This window comes from Oncorhynchus mykiss, chromosome 15, assembly GCF_057628025.1.
Source record: "Oncorhynchus mykiss isolate SJ-2025 chromosome 15, ASM5762802v1, whole genome shotgun sequence".
Taxonomy (NCBI): Eukaryota; Metazoa; Chordata; class Actinopteri; order Salmoniformes; family Salmonidae; genus Oncorhynchus; species Oncorhynchus mykiss.
This window is the reverse complement of record NC_143036.1, coordinates 27,367,966-27,387,819: the sequence shown is the minus strand read 5'-3', so window position 1 is coordinate 27,387,819 and position 19,854 is coordinate 27,367,966. Positions and strand designations below refer to the sequence as shown.

The following is a 19,854-nucleotide window of genomic DNA, read 5'->3' as shown; positions in this document are numbered from 1 at the left end:
AGTATATTCGTTATGCATCTTATTTATCACTCACGCACTGCATACAGATACAGAGCCTTCTGTCAGACCGCAAGAGAGTGGCTGCTATCGCATCTCAGACAGAAAATACAAAGGCAACGGAAGACAGGCTTCATCAGGGCGTCACACACCACTTTGCAATGAGCTGGAGGCAGTATGCATTTAGAAAACTTTTTCTTAAATTGTTTGAAACCTGAATGTTTTACTTCATATTATGAGGCATGTTTTCCCTGCTTCAAAGTAGCCTAGCCAAAATCAGACCATATCCGTGGAAGCAATTATTTTATATAAATCAACTTTCTTTCATTGTCCAGTACCCAAAGGCACAATCCTAGTCATATTAGCAAAATATTGCATATTAGATCTCCCTTCTTTCTAGATTTCTAATGGATATTTTCATCTGTCACCTGAAACTGCTCATATGTGCGATGCCCTTTTGACAACAGTGTTGACCCGCTAATTGCATTATGGAACAAACATTTACTCGTATCCTACTGCCTTGTGTTACTACCATACCCCATTCAAAGGCACTTACATCTTTAGTCTTGCCCATTCACCGTCTGAACAGCACACATACACAAGCCGTATCTCGATTTGTTTCAAGGCTTCGAAATCCTTCTTTAACCTGTCTCCTCCCCTCCATCTACACCGATTGAAGTGGATTTAACAAGTGACCTCATTAACGGATCATAGCTTTCACCTGGTCAGACCATGTCCTGGAAAGCACAGATGTTCCTAATGTTTTGTAAACTAAGTGTAAGTGTGTGTGTGTGTGTCTGTGTGTGGTAGGGCTACACAATTCATTGAATCCAAATCTTCACGAGGTTGTGATATTTTAACATTCCACTAGGTCGCTTGTAACGTTCGCTTTTGTAGTTCACTCTGTATCTTAATTAAGCAATAAGGCAGAGGGGGTGTTGTATATGGCCAATATAGCACAGCTAAGGGCTGTTCCTGGATACAGCCCTTAGTCGTGGTATATTGGCAATATACCACAAACCTGAGGTACCTTACTGCTATTATAAACTGTTTACCAATGGAATTAGAACAGTAAAAATAAATGGTTGTCATACCAGTGGTATATGGTCTGACATACCATTGCTTTCAGCCAATTAGAATTCAGGGCTCAAACCACCCAGTTTATAATTGTGATTTTTTTGCTGGTGAGTTCTCTCACCTGTACCCCACTCCCAGACACACACCTCCTGTAGCCCCGCCCCCTGCCACTCAAGGAGGTTGTTCTTCGAGGATTGACCACTCCGCAAATGGCACTTGCATGTAGTCAACATGCTGTCAAGTAGCAACATCTCTCTAAACCAGATGGAGAAAACCATTCTGCTTTGCTTCCAAATCCACATTTTGTTATGCTATACTATTAGTTTGTGTATCTTATTCTCTGCAAAACGCTAGTTAGCATGCGGTCTGTGCCTACAAAATTCATTAGCCGCTAATGCCAATCGCTAGCTAACTGGTTAGCTAAATCACAGATGAAAGGGGAAACCTAATTAGTCATAATAATCTACCTTAACGTTTTAACCATGTCTCATGGAACTAAGTCTACACCAACGTGAATGAAAAACGCAATCAATAATCACAATTGCCATATTCCCCCCCCCCACTCTAGCTACCTCAGACCGGCTTTAGAGTTCCAGCTAAACTGCACCCCTGATCTGAACTATAAAACTAAACCAAGCTGAAGTCAGATGTGAGGCTCAGCTGTTGTTAAGCTAACCCCCAAAGAACCTATTTCCTGGGCTGTTAAATTGGACAAAGTGAATGGATGGGATTATTTCTGGACATCTTCCAACATACTGCTAACCATGCTGTGGTCACGCTGATGCTTTTAAATGTGCTGAATGAGTGAAGCAAAAGATTCAGTGGAAGCTGACTGACTGACCCAACACAGGAAGGGTGAACCGGCCTGACGACAATCATGCAAACTTCCTTGCTCAACAAGCCGACTCTACATTTTCAACTACTTATTATCAGGCGTTATTGTCGTCTTACAATCTCTACCTACACACATTTAGGCATAGGCATTTTGTCAGGAGAAGACTGTCACGCTTGTCGACCTTGAATTCACACAGAGTTGCCGCTCTTCAATAGCTGAAGGGAGTCTGTGAGCTGAAAGGAGCACTTTCAGTACCTCCTAATCACCTTTGTCCTCAACACAAAACATTCTGACGTTGAGCCCTGTGCACACACACACAGCTTCACTAGGTAAAGAGAAACAAGGTGGATACAACTGGTAGAAAATGCCTTTTATTCATGCCTGAGTGTGCCCAGATATCAGTATAGAAACCCAGAGGTAGATTGAGAGTAATCAGAGTCAAGATTTGGGTGGATTCTACAGTCTCTGCATCCCAATAGCAAAACTGAGCTCCCTCTCCTCCTCTACCATCATCAAGCACATTGTTTTCCTTTCATCCTTGCCAACTCCACCCTCCCGCCGAGCTCTAAGTGCAGGGCCCCTGCTCTGCTCCGAAAGGCACCCTCGTACCCTTTGACCTTGCTGCTTAGTGGCTGGGCCCGACCTCCTCACAAGACTGTTTAAATTGTCATCCCCTCCAGGCAGACACAGCCACTCACCAGCACAGTCTAAGTTTGGAACAGCCCAGGACAGGTACGGTAGTAGCCAAGGCCAGGGTTGTTCTTTTATTCTGGGCCCAGGTTAAAGGCTTTAACTAGGGGCTCAGTTGTTTTCCTGGGCAGGTTACATGGTCAGAAAACTCCACATAGCATATAGCCTATTTACATGGGTCAGAGATTGTGTCATGTACAGGGCAGGAATGCTATACTGCTCCTCACAACAACAGTCATCGTTCAGTCTCTCCCGCCATGACCTGAGTGCTTTATATCATCATAGAGACACTGCATCAAAGTTCATACGAGTGTTATTAGAAACAGTGGAACATTTAATTGGCAGTGCTACAAATCAATAGGCTAGATAGATAAACTAGTCATTATTACTGGAGATGGCAGTAAAGGCTAGACCCCCCCCCCCCCCCCCCCCCGACGTTTGCAGTTCGGTTTGAAGGTCTTCCACTGAAACTCAGTCCAGCCGGCTAGATTTCCTCGAAAGCCGTACCACAGCTAAACCCAGAAGATATTCTGAACAAGAGGTGAATTCCAAGGCCAAGATTTATTTCCATCAATAGATAACTACAGTAAAGTATGCAGTATGCCTATTAACCCGAGTGAGACTTTAGCCAGGAATCAGCCTCACCTGACGGGACTGTCCGCCACAGAGGGTAAAGTACACGGTGTATATAAAAACACACTAGTCTGCTGTTGTGCTGCACACAGCTTATAGAGTTGCACTGAGGCCTAATGCAAAGCAAGGCCGTGATAAGCACTTAGGCACTGAGCTATTGACTCCAGCTGGAAAATCAATTGTCTACAGTCTGTACACACAAGTGCACATACACGCACGCATACTGTTGTGTACAAACACACACTGAAAGAGCCTTTCCATTGACTGAACCCATGTCTCTTCCCTCCTTTACAATTCCTCACTGTTGCCTGGGACAGAGGAAGGCAGGCAGGGGGTGGTTATGGTGGATTATGTTACCAGGATGTAATAGAGATGAAGGTTTTACCCTCCAATAAAGGGAGTTTATATGAGAGAAAGCACAAGATGCAGAAGAGTGCATAGTACAGCCCTCAAACTCACTGACAGGGCAGAACAGCCTGTGAGAAATGAACTAGGCATAACTGAACTGACCACTTCAGTCATCTATGCCTGTTAAAGCCATCCCTCCTCCACTCTTTAGAAACTTTGGGCTTTTGCTTTCCTTTCCCGGCCTCAGATTTCAGAATAACGCATCACTTTAAGCAACTTCCTGTGTCTGCTGGAAACCTTAGTACAACCACTTCTCTTTCGCAGCTCACACAAACCCCACATCTCTAACGGTAAAAAAAAATCCTAACTGAATCCAAATCATTAGGAATGTTGCTATGTGCAACACGCCAAACATTTAGCCAACATGCTAATGCTAGGAAAATCCAGTAGCCGTTTAAACAGACATCTGCACAAACTGAATGAGACGTCCATGTGCATGGAAATCTGTCTCAGCCTAAAAATGTTGAACAACTTGGTGCGTTTACCCTCTTAGTTTGGTTCATTTGGACTAGTGTGAACACTATTCGTAGCGCACTAAAAATGTTTTTAAAAAAACATGGCTCGCTCATAAAGATTGGTCTCGGTCCGTTTCAATTTGGACCATGGTGCAGTTTGCTGCAGGTGAGAATGTTCCAGACCAAACACATGAAAATAACCAGAGTCGCATTTTAGTGCGAACATATGATGAAATGCAGCGACACGCAAGTGATGCTTCATGATAATCATAGATAAGCATTTTGGTCTAATAAACAAATTACTTGCAGGGGCGTGTGGTTTTGAGGAATTCTTTCCCATTTGACCAGTGGTGAAAAAGGACCCAATTGTCATGCTTAAGTAAAAGAAAAGATTCCTTAATAGAAGTGAAAGCTACCCAGTAAAATACTACTAGAGTAAAAGTCTAAAAGTATTTGGTTTTAAATATACGCAAGTATGAAAAGTAAAAAGTATAAATCATTTCAAATTCCTTATATTAAGCAAATATTATGGCCCAATTATTATTATTTGACAGATAGCCAGGGCTACACTCCAACACTTAGACATCATTTACAAACTAAGCATGTGTTTAGTGAGTCCGCCAGGCAGTTGGGATGACCAGGGATGTTCTCCTGATCAGTGCGTGAATTGGACCATTTTCCTGTCCTGCTAAGCATTCCAATGTAATGGGTACTTTTGGAAGTCAAGGGACATGTATAAAGTAAAAAGTACATTATTTTCTTTAGGAATGTAGTGATGTAAAAGTACAAGTTCTCAAATATAAATAGTAAAGTACAGATACCCCCCAAAACAACTTAAGTAGTACTTTTAGTATTTTATATTTTCCAGCATAGTGGTGGCTGCATCATTTTATGGATATGCTTGTAATCGTTAAGGACTTGTTTTTCAGAATAAAAAAAGAAACGGAATGGAGATAAGCACAGGCAAAATCCTATAGGAAATCCTGGTTCAGTCTGCTTTCCACCAGACACCGGGATATTAATTTCCCTTTCAGCAGGATAATAAACTTAAAACACAAAGCTAAATCTACACTGGAGTTGCTTACCAAGAAGACAGTGGATGTTCCTGAGTGGTTGAGTTGACGTTTTGACTTAAATCTACCTGAAAATGGTTGTCTAGCAATGACCAACAAACAATTTGACAGAGCTTTAAACATTTTGAAAATAAAAATTGGGCAAATGTTGCACACTCCAGGTGTGGAAAGCTCTTAGAGACTTACCCAGAAAGACTCACAGCTGTAATCGCTGCCAACGGTGCTTCTACAAAGTATGACTCGTGTGTGAATACTTATTGAAATGCAATATTGAATAAGAAAACAATCAATTTAATCAATATTGAATTCAGGCTCTAACACACAAAAAAAATGTGGAATAGGTATAGGGGTATGAATATCTTCTGAAGGTACTTCACGTTGACATTTTAACAAAAGCCCTCGGACAGAAGCCTCCATTCTACTTTATCATAAAGCATGAGCTATGTAGTCTGGGCCTTGACTGAGTCAGAAGATGACAAAAGAAGCAGCCAGTCAGATTACTGAGTAATGGCTCCTTCACTTGCGGTTAAGCTAAGCTAAGTGACGCTAGGCTAAGTGACGCTAGGCTAAGTGACGCTAGGCTAAGTGACAGACTAGTGGTTGAAAGCTAGCTAGCTAACTACCACACTGCCATAGATCCTCATTACGATCCCATTACGTAAGTATGAGCCTAGAACAACTTCAACACTTATCTTGGCAAGCACATGTCCTCATAACCTTGGCTTAAACTTTCAAGGTATGAACAATCCAATAAAGAAAAACCAGGACCTGAGGCCTTCAGAAATCATCACTGGCCAAACACACTTCTTACACAAATCACATGGCTGCCAAAACCAGTTTCCTGGTAAACTGGTTTTTGCAGCCGTGTGTTGTGTAAGTAGTGTGTGTAAAGTGTAGACTAAACGTAACCAATGTAGTCTGTGTGCGTGTGTAGAGTGAATCCTTCGCGCTCGGCTCAGAGCAGATTCGTCATGGCAGCAGGGGAGCGGAGATTCTTGACGGTCCACGATCCAGGCAGCGATGGCTCTGAGAGAGGTCCTTTGTGTGGCCACAACATTGAGCAGCCTGTTTGCCATGCCGGGGCCAAGTCTAATACAGCCTTAAGATGCCAAGAGTCACAGGATTTAAAAGGACTAAGAATACAGAAGGGACACAGCCGTGGGAGAGGAAAATACTACACACACACACACACACCAGAAAAAGCCCTTTGAAGCCGTGTAATCGGTGGTGAACCTTTTCTACTGAGGCTTGTAGCTAGCTTCGTCCTCAAACTGAACCTGCTCTCTCTACTGTACTTCAGGACTGAGGAGGTTCTAATTAAAAGGACAAAAGTGCTACTCACACTGGGACTTTCAGTAAAGAGTGCAGGCTAATCAAGGTTGATTGTAATTAAGGTTGGCCCCCTGGCAGATGATCCGTGTTCACAGTAGAGAAGCCCGGCTTTGCATTCTGGTACCGTGGCTGCGTACCATAAAGTTACATAAAAAGCCACAGCAAATAGGCCACTGTAGGCTATACAAATAAAGAAAACTGTCTTGGGGTGAAGCTGAGAAAGCCGCAAAGGACCTTACTTCAGCCATATGCGCCACAGGGAGCGAAGAGGAGCAACAACATTACGTAATACACAAAACCCTTCTCTCTTGACCTCCCAGTCAAAGCCCTGGCCTTACTCACTGACTGTCCAGTTCACAGTGTCGACACACGCACGCACACACACACACACACACACACAGAGAGGATGTGTAGAAGATATATTATGAAGCCCTCAACCCTGCCCGGGGCTAATCTGTGCTCTAGCACTACTGCTAAAGTTACCACAGTCAATGGCTGCCTTAATGGGACAAAGCTATTTTAGGAAGCAGGTATCGGTAATGTGGTCCTGTTGTTGTATACAACTCAATGCCTCACCACTGTTGAGGCCTACCAGAGAAAAGGGTTGGGACCAGTTTGTTTAGTAACATTTGCTCTTTCCTTTCCATAGTATATAGACCTAAATCCCATTGATTCATGATCACATGGTTACCATTCAGCTGTACTTATGGACCTTATGTCATAGATCCCGAGTGCAGTCTAACCTGCGCTATCTAGATATTGGGATTTCAGAGACATGTATTCATTCGGGTTAGCAAGAATCTGACACTAGTGATTTGTGAACACCTTGTCACCCATTGAAGGAAACGCACAACACAATGGAAGCACTGAGTCAGGGATTTCAGTGCTTTCCCTTTGTTCTGGTGTTGACATCAGTGTGTCTGTCCTGCTGCCTGATTGCTAGGCCTACAACTAGGATCCGTGTGGAACGGTAGAGAACGATAAAGAGAAGGCAATACACACCGGACCGTGACCTGAACATCAAGAAAACTAAGCTATCTTTCACAAAGCAGAGGTGCATATAGAAGTTATGGTACTTGACTATTGAAGAAGTTAGGAGTAATTACCCAACTCAAGCCTAGCAAACCAGCCCCAAGGAGAGCTGGGTAGAACGAATGTTATCAGTATCAATGGGAGGTCTTTCAGGGAAAGAAACGTTAGAATATGAGGTGGCTCTTACTTTCCCCTCCAGGAGTGTTTGGTGGTGTAGAAACAGGCCAGGTCTCTGTTGTCTTTGATGACATTCATCTTCTGGCAAGACCTGCAACACAAGAGAACAAGGTCAGGGTGAGACAGACTCAAAGGGATGATGAAAGGGGCTTTTAACAGTCTCGCGTCATTGAGTACATACAGGTCAGAGCAGCGGAATTGCACGCCAGGCAACTTTCATTTGAGCGAATGGCAGCAAGCATAATAATTAGGCCTACAGTTTGCTAATTCAACAACGCGTGAAGAGCACAGGTCAATGAGAGGGACGGATTCCCCTCATACAGCTATCTTGAAGTAGTCACGCGAGTTGGGAGTGGAGTGGAGGCATTTGGATACGCAGATGCTTAGTTCTATTGAGAAGTCAAAGGCAGAACCCACCCTGAGCTTAAAATACGTCCATTACAGCACATTATGTCACACACGGTCCAAAAAACCTGCCACACACACTTCCCACTGGCGGATCACATTCTACACATCGCGTGAAAATCCTTGTTGACACTCCCTGTGCTGGCAAACTCTGTGGTAATAAACACAAAATAAACAGTGTTGAACAGCAAATTAGGGTGGAATCGACACAACATATAGATGTGATACTCCGACTGACAGCAACTATTACAATCAGAGTCATTGTGAATGTCCTCAACTTTCACACACAATTTACATTCATCTCTCTACCTCTCTTCGCTGAAAGCCTCTGTGTGCAAATTTTCACAGACACTCAGTGGAGAATGAGGCATAGCCTACTTACAGGCATTGGGGAAAGAGTGCCGACACAGCAAAATGGGACGGAAACTGCATGCAAGTGGTCAACAACATTGCAAAAATAAAACGTAGCCTTTGAGTAGGTCATCTCAGCATACCAAGAGAATGTATTGATCTTGCCAAAACAATGAAACCTGAGGAAACTGTTTTTTTCAGACATAACTTCTGTAAAATCTCTCTCCTGATTTACCCTAAAAAAAAACCTCCATATTTATATACACTAAACTGGACTCGTAGCAGAAGATTCCCTTAGAAAGAGAAACACTGGCCATGTGTCATACTGAGACAGCAAACAGAGGTTTCCATATTTTCAGTACTTGTGTTGAGAATACTAGACCTAAGCCTATTTGGAATGTAACTACAGTCACACGACATCACAGAAAAGGTGACTGGATAAAAACTAGTCGTAACTAACAGACAGACAAACAGTACAGTGAGACAGTAGTAGTAGACTAGTAGTAAATCGTGCCCAGGGAGCAGTAGTAACCTCTCTCTGCTGGCCACTGCACTGTCAGTGTCACAGGGGGAACCTTTATCAGCACTCTGCTCAGATCCTCCTGGAAATAACGGACTTTTCTTTTCCTCCCTCTCCATGTCGGACCTGCAGCAAGGGGCAGCAAAATAAGTCCTTATGAAAGACCAGTGTCCCCCCAAGAGACGACGAGTCGAACCCTTCTTTAATGGAAAGATTAAATCACGGAGAACTGTATCATGCAAACTTCCTAGGCAACGTATATGCTGAGTGTTCTTCCCTCTTGACTCACCACTGACACAGCCTATAGCAAACCAGACAGGAGCTAGCTGACTAATCCAGAAGTTAGTCATCAATCTTCCTCTGAACGAGAACCAGTGCTAGAGCCATCTAAACTAAAAGAAACAGTTCTGAATCAGAGCACATGATTTTTTTATGCATCAAACCCTTCCACATAATGAATTTAATCCAGCCCAGACAGATGGAATTTTATAATAGCGATGGGCATCGGTGTGACCACGTGACCTGCACTCCTCTCAACTCAAAGGCCATGCAGTTTAATTCTGTTACCGTGATGAGGAGTATTAAGAGAAGGGCCAGATTCCAGGATGTGGTCATGTGACAGCCCTACCCAGCTCTTCCTGTGGCTCAATTACTGCAAAGTTACAAGCCACCTCGGACCAGGAAGAACTATAGAGAAAACTAGTTGGACTCTTGGTTCTGAAGAAAATTGTTCCTTAGCTTGCCAATGGATGGTATACACACACTCAACAAGACAGAGCTGCAAAAGGATTGTACGGACCCCTCACAGTGGGGGGGTGGGGGGGGTTACACGACCTATGGTTTCCAAGCAGTGAGTGAACAGTGCTGACTACGCAGAGCCTCTCTGGACATTGGATGACTGTGTAACCTGCTCTCATGTGACTGCGCAATAACACTAAATCATTGAAGTTCTGCACAAGATTAAGATACCTGTGGCAGTTGCAATTAACACAGAATTATGCAACAGTAATGGGATTTTTTTTTTTTTTAAGAGTCAAATCTTACATCTTTGAATCGTATTTGTCTGAAAGGAACAGTTGTCACGCCAGGAGCCTGGTGTAACACAGATTTTCATGCAAATATTCTGAAATCTGCATTTTTAAAAATCTGCGCATTTTCACACCAGAGATGTGTTCACATCAAATTTAGTTGTTGCGGATAAAACGTTGTGTGAGGACGTAGTGCATAGAAAAATTACTTGAGGTTAAATTCCCATGTATCGAATATAAAAAATAAAAAAAAGAGTTATGGGTTTCCATCGCATTTTCAACTCTGATGGTTTTGTCAAAAACAAAATTGCGTTATATAGTGAATGTGCCACTCTGGTCTTGGCACAGCTGGCAGATACAATGCAGGTAGGCTACCTACATGATGAGATTATTATGGACAAAAGAGCGAGATCATTTGTATTTATCAAACGGCACCCAACCATCGATCATCATGTCACCAGAAAAGGCCCTCGATATTGATTGGAAAGGAGCATCAAGCTCATTACAGTGCACAGCACTTTCACCACCCTGTGAAGTTCATAATCTGTAGCCTAATAAACTGCATGCTTTCGCCGAGTCGTAGTGGGAGGACCACATAATATTTATTTTATTTTATTAGTATCCTCATTAGCTGTTGCAAAAGCAGCAGCTACTCTTCCTGGGGTTCACAATATTGGAGGCACGCAATATCATTTACTTCCATATGACAGTTATGATATCAATATTTGCTAATAAATGTGATGCGCCTGCCACTTCTTGCATAATTAATTTTACTGACACAAAAATATCCTTTGCCTAGCATTTTTGTTTTGGCGACATTTGGAAAGTTTACCAGAAAATTGGCTGTTTCCATCAAGCCTGTCGTGACATTGTTTTATCCAAAATGGACTTTACTTGTACAAAAAGGTTGGATGGAATCCTGGTTAGTGACAGCTAATATAATAGCACTCTGCTACTGAGGAAGAAATGCCTGGCTTTACACACTTGCGGTTTGATAATTCGGTGCCTCAACATTTCCACTAGGGTTCTTTAAATGTTATAAGTTGGTAATATCGCTGCAACTGATAACTTTAGGGAAAGGGGTCTTGTGATCTTTTTATCGTTACATAGCGTCCATGCAATCAATGACTAGGGCAATTCCATGGTATCAGAATGATAGATTTCTCACATTAAAATGTATGTACAAAAACAAAAAACATTGAAGGTCAAAAAAAAAAAAGCATACAACTCTATGCACAAGGACTAATTTTAACAATGTCCACTGAACCTTTTAGAAAAACAGATTTAGAACAATGCAGATGCAAAGTTTGGTAACCAAAGGACAGTTTGTGGAAATTGTTAAAAGTAGACCTTGTGCGTAGAGTTGTACGGTTTGTTTAACTTTGCAATGATTGGTTTTTGTTTGACATACATTTTAAAGTGAAGAATCTTAGTCTCAGTATCATTCTGTTACTGTGGAATTGCCCTCCCCTAGGCCTTATGGATCTCAGCCTTTGTAGTGGACATTAGTCTTATTATGTGTCTGATTGAGCACTGATGGTGCTGGTAAAAATCAATAATAAGGCTACTTCCAAAACTTAAATCTCGGGTAATGGGTCGATGGAGTTGCCTAGATTACCTTCATTAGGTCTACAACCAATTTGATCGACAGATATTACTCCCCACATGTGTTACCACCACTAATTTAAGAAGTAAAATCACCTACACATACTAATAACACAGCAGAATAATGAGCATTGTTCCTAGAATTGCTTTCCATAAATAAAGTTACATTATTTCATGTAGCTGTAGGAGCACAATAAATCCTATTGAATGCATGACAACCACAACACAGCGCAGTCAAGCCTGAGGATGTAGCTGCTGCTTTCAAATTCACAGTATGACTGCAAAATGTCTTTCTCGGTAAGCATTTCGTTGGTCGGTGTATACCATGTGTCCTGTTCATACGACTAATAAAACTTGAACATGCATTTCACAATACATGTCACACTGGGTCATGACCAAAACAATGCTCTTCGAAAACCCCTCTATAGGTTGACAAGGAACTTCCGTTAGAAAAACTAACTAGGTATATGCTTTCGCAGACACAATGAAAGATAATGTAAATATGGGTTTCTACAATTCCATAAGATAACTGCCGACTCACTTTGATCACACCCTGTTTGGCTGCCGCTGAGTATCTGGCTCTGCTTGGGTAGCAAGCTAGCGGCTATTAGGGCCACATCCAAGTGCAGCGGGCCAAGTTGGGGGGTGGTCTCTAGACCGAATAAAGACGAGAGTCGGAATGGCCATTCAAGTGATGAACATTGTACATATCATGACAATAAGCGCAGCCTAGAAGTGTCACAGTGTTTTATTTTATTAACAACACACTAACTGGATGTGGGTTTTTCTCGCAAAAGGGGGAAGCTAGCAAGCTGCCTAGTTAGCTAGGTAAGCCTAGCTAGCTAGCTTAGCAAGGGCTCTTGTCTATGGAGCTCAAAAATGAAGGAAATGAGTTGTGCATTGTGGCAGTCGCAGATGAAATTACCTGTATGCTCGCTACCAGATGCGATTATTTTCCGACCCTGAACCCCCACCCTCCAATGTGCGAGGCTGTTGTGTTTCTGTTTTCCCAATCCGATGCTGTAGCTGCTTAATTGCGCTATCTTAACTCGGGGCTCAGGACGCTGCCATATTCCTGATAGCCGAAAGTGCGGAAAGCGCACGCGCGAAATCTGTCGGTCATGAGTGCCTGATTGGTTTGTCAGGAAGTAGCGCGTTCTATGCCTGATTTCTTTAGTTGTATTTTTTATTATTTACAACAAATCAATACAAACAAATACATGGGGAACACAATTATATATAAAGGATATTACACAAGGACCTTATTTTTTATTTAACTCGGCGAGTCAGTTAAGAACAAATTCTTATTTACAATGACGGCCTATCCCGGGCAAACCCTCCCATAACCCGGACGACGCTGGGCCAATTGTGCGCCGCGCTATGGGACTCCCGATCACGGCCGATTGTGATACAGCCCGGGATCGAACCAGGATCTGTAGTGACGCCTCAGTGCCTTAGATCGCTGCGCCACTCGGGAGCCTGCATGCATACATTTATAATTCTAACTGCTTTTTTGTTGACAGAGTATTTAATTGTCTTAAAATATAGTTCAAGGTAATGAAATGTAGTGTTTTGTTTGTAAATGTACATTTGTGAATACGAAATTTGTCCTAAAGAAGTTGTCTATAAGCGTAGATCTATGATCAGTATCATGTCAAAGAGACTCAGTCTTGGGAATTGAGAGCAACAAATGCATAGATGCCCTTAGATCAGCCAATAATCAGTGAACCCAGAGAATTTGCAGAGGAATATAAAATAGGATAAGAACTATGCCTTCAAAATAAACAGCTGCATAAATGTTGCCCTCTACCACAGATTATTCAGTATATTGACCAGATACTCAAGTAGCCGCTCTAAATGGAAGGCAGTCGGGACCAGGCAAGATCAGGTGGAACCATTCTAGCCAATGAGAGGGCAGATACGCGTGTGAACAACAGGCAGAACTCCGATATAAAGTGGGGGGGTTTTCTCAAAGTTGCGGAGATGTCCTACTTATTGCAGTACGGTCGTAACAACCTAAGCATTACGAAACGTCTATTCGATCAAATAACCCACACGTTGCAAATAACCCATAAAATGTTTTGTTAACCAAATTCGACACTCTCACTGACCTCCATTCAAAACTCCTCGCTTGATGAGCAAAAACAAAACAAAAAACGCCACCTGCTGGAGAATACAGATTCCGTTAATTAAGAGAGTAGTAGCGCCCACTATAGACAACATCCTGACCTTCCTGCAGAAAGCAGGGAACGGCAGGATCATGTCTATTTTCACCTGACATAACCTATAGGTTAGGGTTGATGGTTTCTACTTGCAAACAGTGGTGTAAAGTATTTAAGTAAAAATACTTTAAAGTACTACTTAATTCGTTTTTGGGGGGTATCTGCACTTTACTATTTCTATTTTTTATAAATTTTACTTCACTACATTCCTAAAGAAAATAATGTACTTTTTACTCCACACATTTTCCCTGACACCCAAAAGTACTCTTTACATTTTGAATGCTTAGTAGGTCAGAAAAATTGTCCAATTCACACCCTTATCAAGAAAACATCCCTGGTCATCCATACTGCCTCTGATCTGGCGAACTCCCTAAACACACGTTTCGTTTGTAAATTATGTCTTAGTGTTGGAGTGTGCCCCTGGCTATCCGTAAATGAAGAAAACAAAATAAGAAAATTGTGCGGTCTGGTTTGCTTAATATAAGGAATTTGAAATGATTTATACTTTTACTTTTGATACTTAAGTATATTTAAAACCAAATAATTTTCAACTTTTACTCAAGTAGAATTTTACTGGGTGACTTTCACTTGTGTCATTTTCTATTAAGGTATCTTAACTTTTCCTCAAGTATGACAATTGGGTACTTTTCCACCACTGAATGCAAATGAGTAGGCTATTTAAGATGCAACTGTATCTATTATCTCAAAATGTCATACAAATATTAAATGAAGTAGTTGAACCTTCCACCACCTCCCTATTCAATTTAGAAACAATTCTTATCCAGAGCAACTAGGACTAAGTGCCTTGCTCAAGGGTACATCAATTGATTTTTCACCTAGTCAGGTCAGGGATTTAAACCAGCAACCTTTCAGTTACTTGCCCCATGGGTCTTAACCCCTAGGCTACCTAACACACATTACAGTGCACTTTGGTAGAGACCACATTTGACTTAGATATGGCGCATCACAAGAACATTCTCAACAAATGTGCACTCCCCCTTCCCAGAGTAGATCAAATAAAACAAAATATGAAGCGAAGTTGAATGTAACAATAACATTACATTTGTCTGGTTTTGACCTCAGCTTGTAGGTCACAGTCACCAAAATAGCCTTGTCAAACAAAAATAGAAACTAACAAAGTTTCTAGAAATGTGGGATATTTCTGTCTCATGTGACTCAGACAGTGAACTGACTGCACCCAATCAGTGTACAGTTGATCTGTAGCTCTCTAGATGTTGTTCTCTAAACAATACAACACAATGTAGGAGTGTCCTGCCAGCCTGTTCCACAAACCGAGACTATTGATTTTAGTGACACCTGGGTCCCTGCCTGGCATAAAGTGTAAGAACTCACCGCGCTTGAATGTAGATGGGAAACATCTTGGCCTCTGTGACTGAGTGGCAGAGTGATGTTGAGAGTGGGACAGGGACACGGAGTGGTCACGTTATGGAGCATCTGATTCAAGGGCCTACCAACCATGTGCTGCCCATTAGCTAAATTGAATTATAGATAGACACAAGAGGAAAAGGGAGCATTTGCCTTCCCTACGATCCTGCAAAACAGACCATACATTGATATCTACAGGCTTCAGAGAAAGGAGGCCAAAAGGGAGGCCGAATGAACATTTACTAACTTTTTATTTGGTTCACATGGAGACAAATGGGAATGAAATCCCACACACATGTTGTCTATTTATACATCATATTCATCTTTTAACCAGATATTGTCAAACAAACAGATAAGGGGTTTCCGATCTGCAACAACAAGTTAACAGAGTCGGGGGCCTGTAAAAAAGGTCACAGATCACATAATTAGCTAGTTAACACACCTTCTCTGAGCCAATTAGAAAAATAGGGCGGCACAATATGTGGCCACACATCAAGAGGTCAACGTGTCATGCGATAGGCCTAATGTGTACTCTCTTTATGTACCCTATTGCATTGTCAGGTATGTCATCCTGGAACAATTAATTACACAAATTCCAAAGTTTTATTAAGACGGTATACTGTATACGTAATATAGTATTTATTTCTGATTCAAAAAGAAGAATAAAGCCAGCGAAAGAGTAGAAATACTTCACCATTGCATAAGCTGATAGTTTCCCTTCCTATGCAATGTGATGCATCCTCTAACTAACATGCAGCGTCATTGTCTAGCTCACCCCCATATAAATTGACTTCATTGCTTAGACAGAAAGAAACTGATCAAGTGAAAGATACACTGCTACCTGGACCAGCCTCCAACTCATCAGATTACACTAGCCTGAATCCTCAGCATCCATTGCATTACTATCTAGTCAAAACACCGGTCCCTCATCTCTACACCTCCTCCTCCAGAGTTTTCCTCCGGTGGTGCAGCTGCAGTTCCCCTCTTGGTCAGCGGGGGGTAGATATGAGCTGGTAACGGCGCGGCATGTTACCGAAGCTGCTAGACTCTGGGCTGAGGTCAATGCTGTCAGGTCCTCCAGGGCAGGAGAAGGAGAAACGCTGCAGCAGAGACACCAGGAAAAGAAAGATCTCCATACGAGCCAGAGATTCTCCCACACAGGCACGCTTACCTGCAGAGAACGCTAAGAAAGCAGGGTTCTTCTGGAAGTTTCCGCTCATATCTAGGAAGTGATTGGGGTTGAAGGTTGTTGGCGTCGCCCAGTGGTCCTTGTCTCGCAGAACAGAGTGCAGCATGGGAAGGATCACGGTGCCCTGAGGGATAGTGTACCCTCTGAATGAGATATTCTTGGTAGCGTAGTGTGGGAGGTTGAGCGGGACGAGGTCCAGGAATCGATGCACCTCGTGGATGACAGCGTCGGTGAAGGGGAGAGACTTCCTGTCCTCCACTCGAGGGACGCGGTGTCGACCAATCACTGTGTCGATCTCCTGCTGCACGTGCTCCTGTATGTCAGGGTATTTGATGAGAAGCACGAGGGCGTATATGATAGTGGTGCTGGTGGTCTCTGTTCCTGCCAGGAAGAGGTTTAACACTGTGGACACCAGGTTCCCATAATGGAACTCAGAGGAGGACACATCCTTCTCCTGGTTGAGTCTGGTGAGGAAACAGTCTATGAAGTCTCTAGGGATGCCTGGGTCCATGGTCTCCTGGTGCTCGTGGATCTTTTTCATCACAAAGCCTCTCAGCTCGTCCACCTGGCTGAACATGAAATGCTGCCGACCAGGCAGGCGTTCCATCAGCCAGGGGAAGATGTTGTAGAGCTGTCCCCAGGCGGTGCTTCCAAAGCGCAGTAAGTTCGTGAGGATGTTGAGCAAGCGCAAGAATTTGTCGTCCTCGTAGCCGAAGCGCTGGCCGAACACCAGGGAGCAGATGACGTTGGACACGGTTCGACTCAGGAAGGGCTGGGGGTCAAAGGGCATGGCTTTAGTGCCGTTCAGACTGTCTATGAGGTATTGGCTCTCCTCCTGTATCCACTCCTCCATCCTCTTACGGCCCATCCCAAAGTCTCTTAGCGTGGTCAGGGTGAAACGACGCAGCTGGCGCCAACGCTCCCCATTACTGATGACCAGGCCATATCCCTTGGTAGCTCGGACCAGGAAGGGGATGGGAGCTCGTCCTGTGAAGTCATCAGCCTGGTCCACCAGAGCCTCCTTGACCGCCTCGTACCCCACCAGCACCACGGCCCGCTGGGGCCCCAGATACACTGTCATCACTGGCCCATAAACACCACTCCACTTGACGAAGCTCTTGTAGGGGGCATGTTTGTCCATCTGAAGCAGGTTGCCTATCAGCGGCAGGCCGCGTGGTCCGGGAGGTAGACGGACGTGTCTCTTCCTCCTCAGCATGAACAAACACAGAAGAACCAACACCAGGCCTCCCAACATCACTGTACTACACATCTCCATTACTCCGGCCTGCAAAACAAACAACGTCTCTTGTTCTTGTTGTTCTTTTTCTTTCTTCTTCTTTTTTTTTTTAACCCACCTCTCTTTAGTGTTTACCTTCTTTCTGTGCAACACTGTCTGTCTGTCTATGTTGCCTGCCTGACTGTTTGTGTGAGTGTCTGTGCTTGTGTTGCAAATGTTTGCTGAGATAAGGGGTTGTGTTGATAATTCTCTGGGACAGAGTTGAACAACAGATCAGTGACTGGCTGCTGACATTACGTGAATGCACCTTGCACCCATGTAAACGAAGCAAATTAAAAACCCAAGGAGTGGAAAGGACTCATATCTTATACTGTGTCCGTCGAGGTTTAAAACAAAATCATACAAAAATGACGAAATACAAGAAATACAAAATACAACCATAAAAACTGAGGAAGATGTACACGACAATACTCAACAAGACAAGCGCAAACACAAACAATAGGCCTACTGTATAATTACTATATAAGCAATGCCATGTGATCTATCAATTATAAATAAAGCAGACATGGAACGTTTAATTCTAATTCTGTTACGGTGCGTGAATGAGGACCCAAAAGCGAATTAACGTAAACAGAGCTTCTTTAATAACAAAACATAGGTAGGCTCAGATGGACCGGCAGATTCCGACAGGACAGGACAAGGTTGCAGCAAACATGACGATAGTCTGGTTCAGGCATGAAAAACACAAACAAGAATCCGACAAAGACAGGAACAAAAACAGAGAGAGATATAGAGGACTAATCAGAGGGAAAAAGGGAACAGGTGGGAAAAGGGGTGACGAGGTAGTTAGGAGGAGACAAGGAACAGCTGGGGGAAAGAGGGGGAGAAAAGGTAACCTAATAACGACCAGCAGAGGGAGACAGGGTGAAGGGAAAGGACAGAAACAAGACACAACATGACAATACATGACAGTACCCCCCCCACTCACCGAGCGCCTCCTGGCGCACTCGAGGAGGAAACCTGGCGGCAACGGAGGAAATCATCGATCAGCGCACGGTCCAGCACGTCCCGAGAGGGAACCCAACTCCTCTCCTCAGGACCGTACCCCTCCCAATCTACTAGGTACTGATGACCACGGCCCCGAGGACGCATGTCCAAAATCCTACGGACCCTGTAGATGGGTGCGCCCTCGACAAGGATGGGGGGGGGGGGGAAGACGAGCGGGGGCGCGAAGAACGGGCTTGACACAGGAGACATGGAAGACCGGGTGGACGCGACGAAGATATCGCGGAAGAAGAAGTCGCACTGCGACAGGATTAATGATCCGAGAAATACGGAACGGACCAATGAACCGCGGGGTCAACTTGCGAGAAGCGGTCTTAAGGGGAAGGTTCTGAGTGGAGAGCCAAACTCTCTGACCGCGACAATATCTAGGACTCTTAGTTCTACGCTTATTAGCAGCTCTCACAGTCTGCGCCCTATAACAGCAAAGTGCAGACCTGACCCTCTTCCAGGTGCGCTCGCAACGTTGGACAAAAGCCTGAGCGGAGGGGACGCTGGACTCGGCGAACTGAGATGAGAACAGCGGAGGCTGGTACCCGAGGCTACTCTGAAAAGGAGATAGCCCGGTCGCAGACGAAGGAAGCGAGTTGTGGGCGTATTCTGCCCAGGGGAGCTGTTCTGACCAAGACGCAGGGTTGCGAAAAGAAAGACTGCGTAAGATGCGACCAATAGTCTGATTGGCCCGTTCTGCTTGACCGTTAGACTGGGGGTGAAAGCCGGAAGAGAGACTGACGGAAGCCCCAATCAAACGGCAAAACTCCCTCCAAAATTGAGACGTGAATTGCGGACCTCTGTCCGAAACGACGTCTGACGGAAGGCCATGAATTCTGAAAACATTCTCGATGATGATTTGTGCCGTCTCTTTAGCAGAAGGAAGCTTAGCAAGGGGAATAAAATGAGCCGCCTTAGAGAACCTGTCGACAACCGTAAGAATAACAGTCTTCCCCGCTGACGAAGGCAGTCCGGTGACAAAATCTAAGGCGATGTGAGACCACGGTCGAGAGGGAATGGGAAGCGGCCTGAGACGGCCGGCAGGAGGGGAGTTACCGGACTTAGTCTGCGCGCAGACCGAACAAGCAGCCACGAAGCGACGCGTGTCATGCTCCCGGGTGGGCCACCAAAAACGCTGGCGAATGGAAG

The 19,854-nt window shown here is 43.9% G+C and overlaps 2 protein-coding genes across 14 annotated transcripts in view; both read right to left on the bottom strand.

The window, feature by feature from the left end:
• LOC110489893 (dnaJ homolog subfamily C member 13) overlaps positions 1-15,257 on the bottom strand; it is a 53,097-nt gene extending 37,840 nt beyond the window's left edge. For 6 of the 13 annotated variants that reach the window (XR_016486624.1, XR_016486625.1, XM_021562853.3 and 3 more), the window contains exons 1-2: positions 8,998-9,288; positions 7,720-7,800 (exon numbers count right to left, since the gene is read on the bottom strand). Coding sequence is in view for 9 of the 13 variants with exons in the window: in XM_021562853.3 (XP_021418528.2) it covers positions 7,720-7,800; positions 8,998-9,104 (188 nt within the window). In the remaining 4 variants the exon portion in view is untranslated. Of the gene's footprint in view, positions 1-7,719; positions 7,801-8,997; positions 9,289-12,543; positions 12,763-15,193 lie in introns of those variants that run through there. The other 7 variants (XR_016486626.1, XR_016486627.1, XM_090199706.1 and 4 more) reach the window with 3 other exon arrangements.
• A 201-nt stretch (positions 15,258-15,458) lies between these two features.
• On the bottom strand, positions 15,459-17,888 carry LOC110489891 (cytochrome P450 2F3-like). The gene has a single exon (XM_021562852.3). The coding sequence runs from the start codon at positions 17,689-17,691 to the stop codon at positions 16,216-16,218; it is 1,476 nt and encodes a 491-aa protein (XP_021418527.2). The 5' UTR covers positions 17,692-17,888; the 3' UTR covers positions 15,459-16,215.
• Between the last annotated feature and the right edge of the window lie 1,966 nt (positions 17,889-19,854).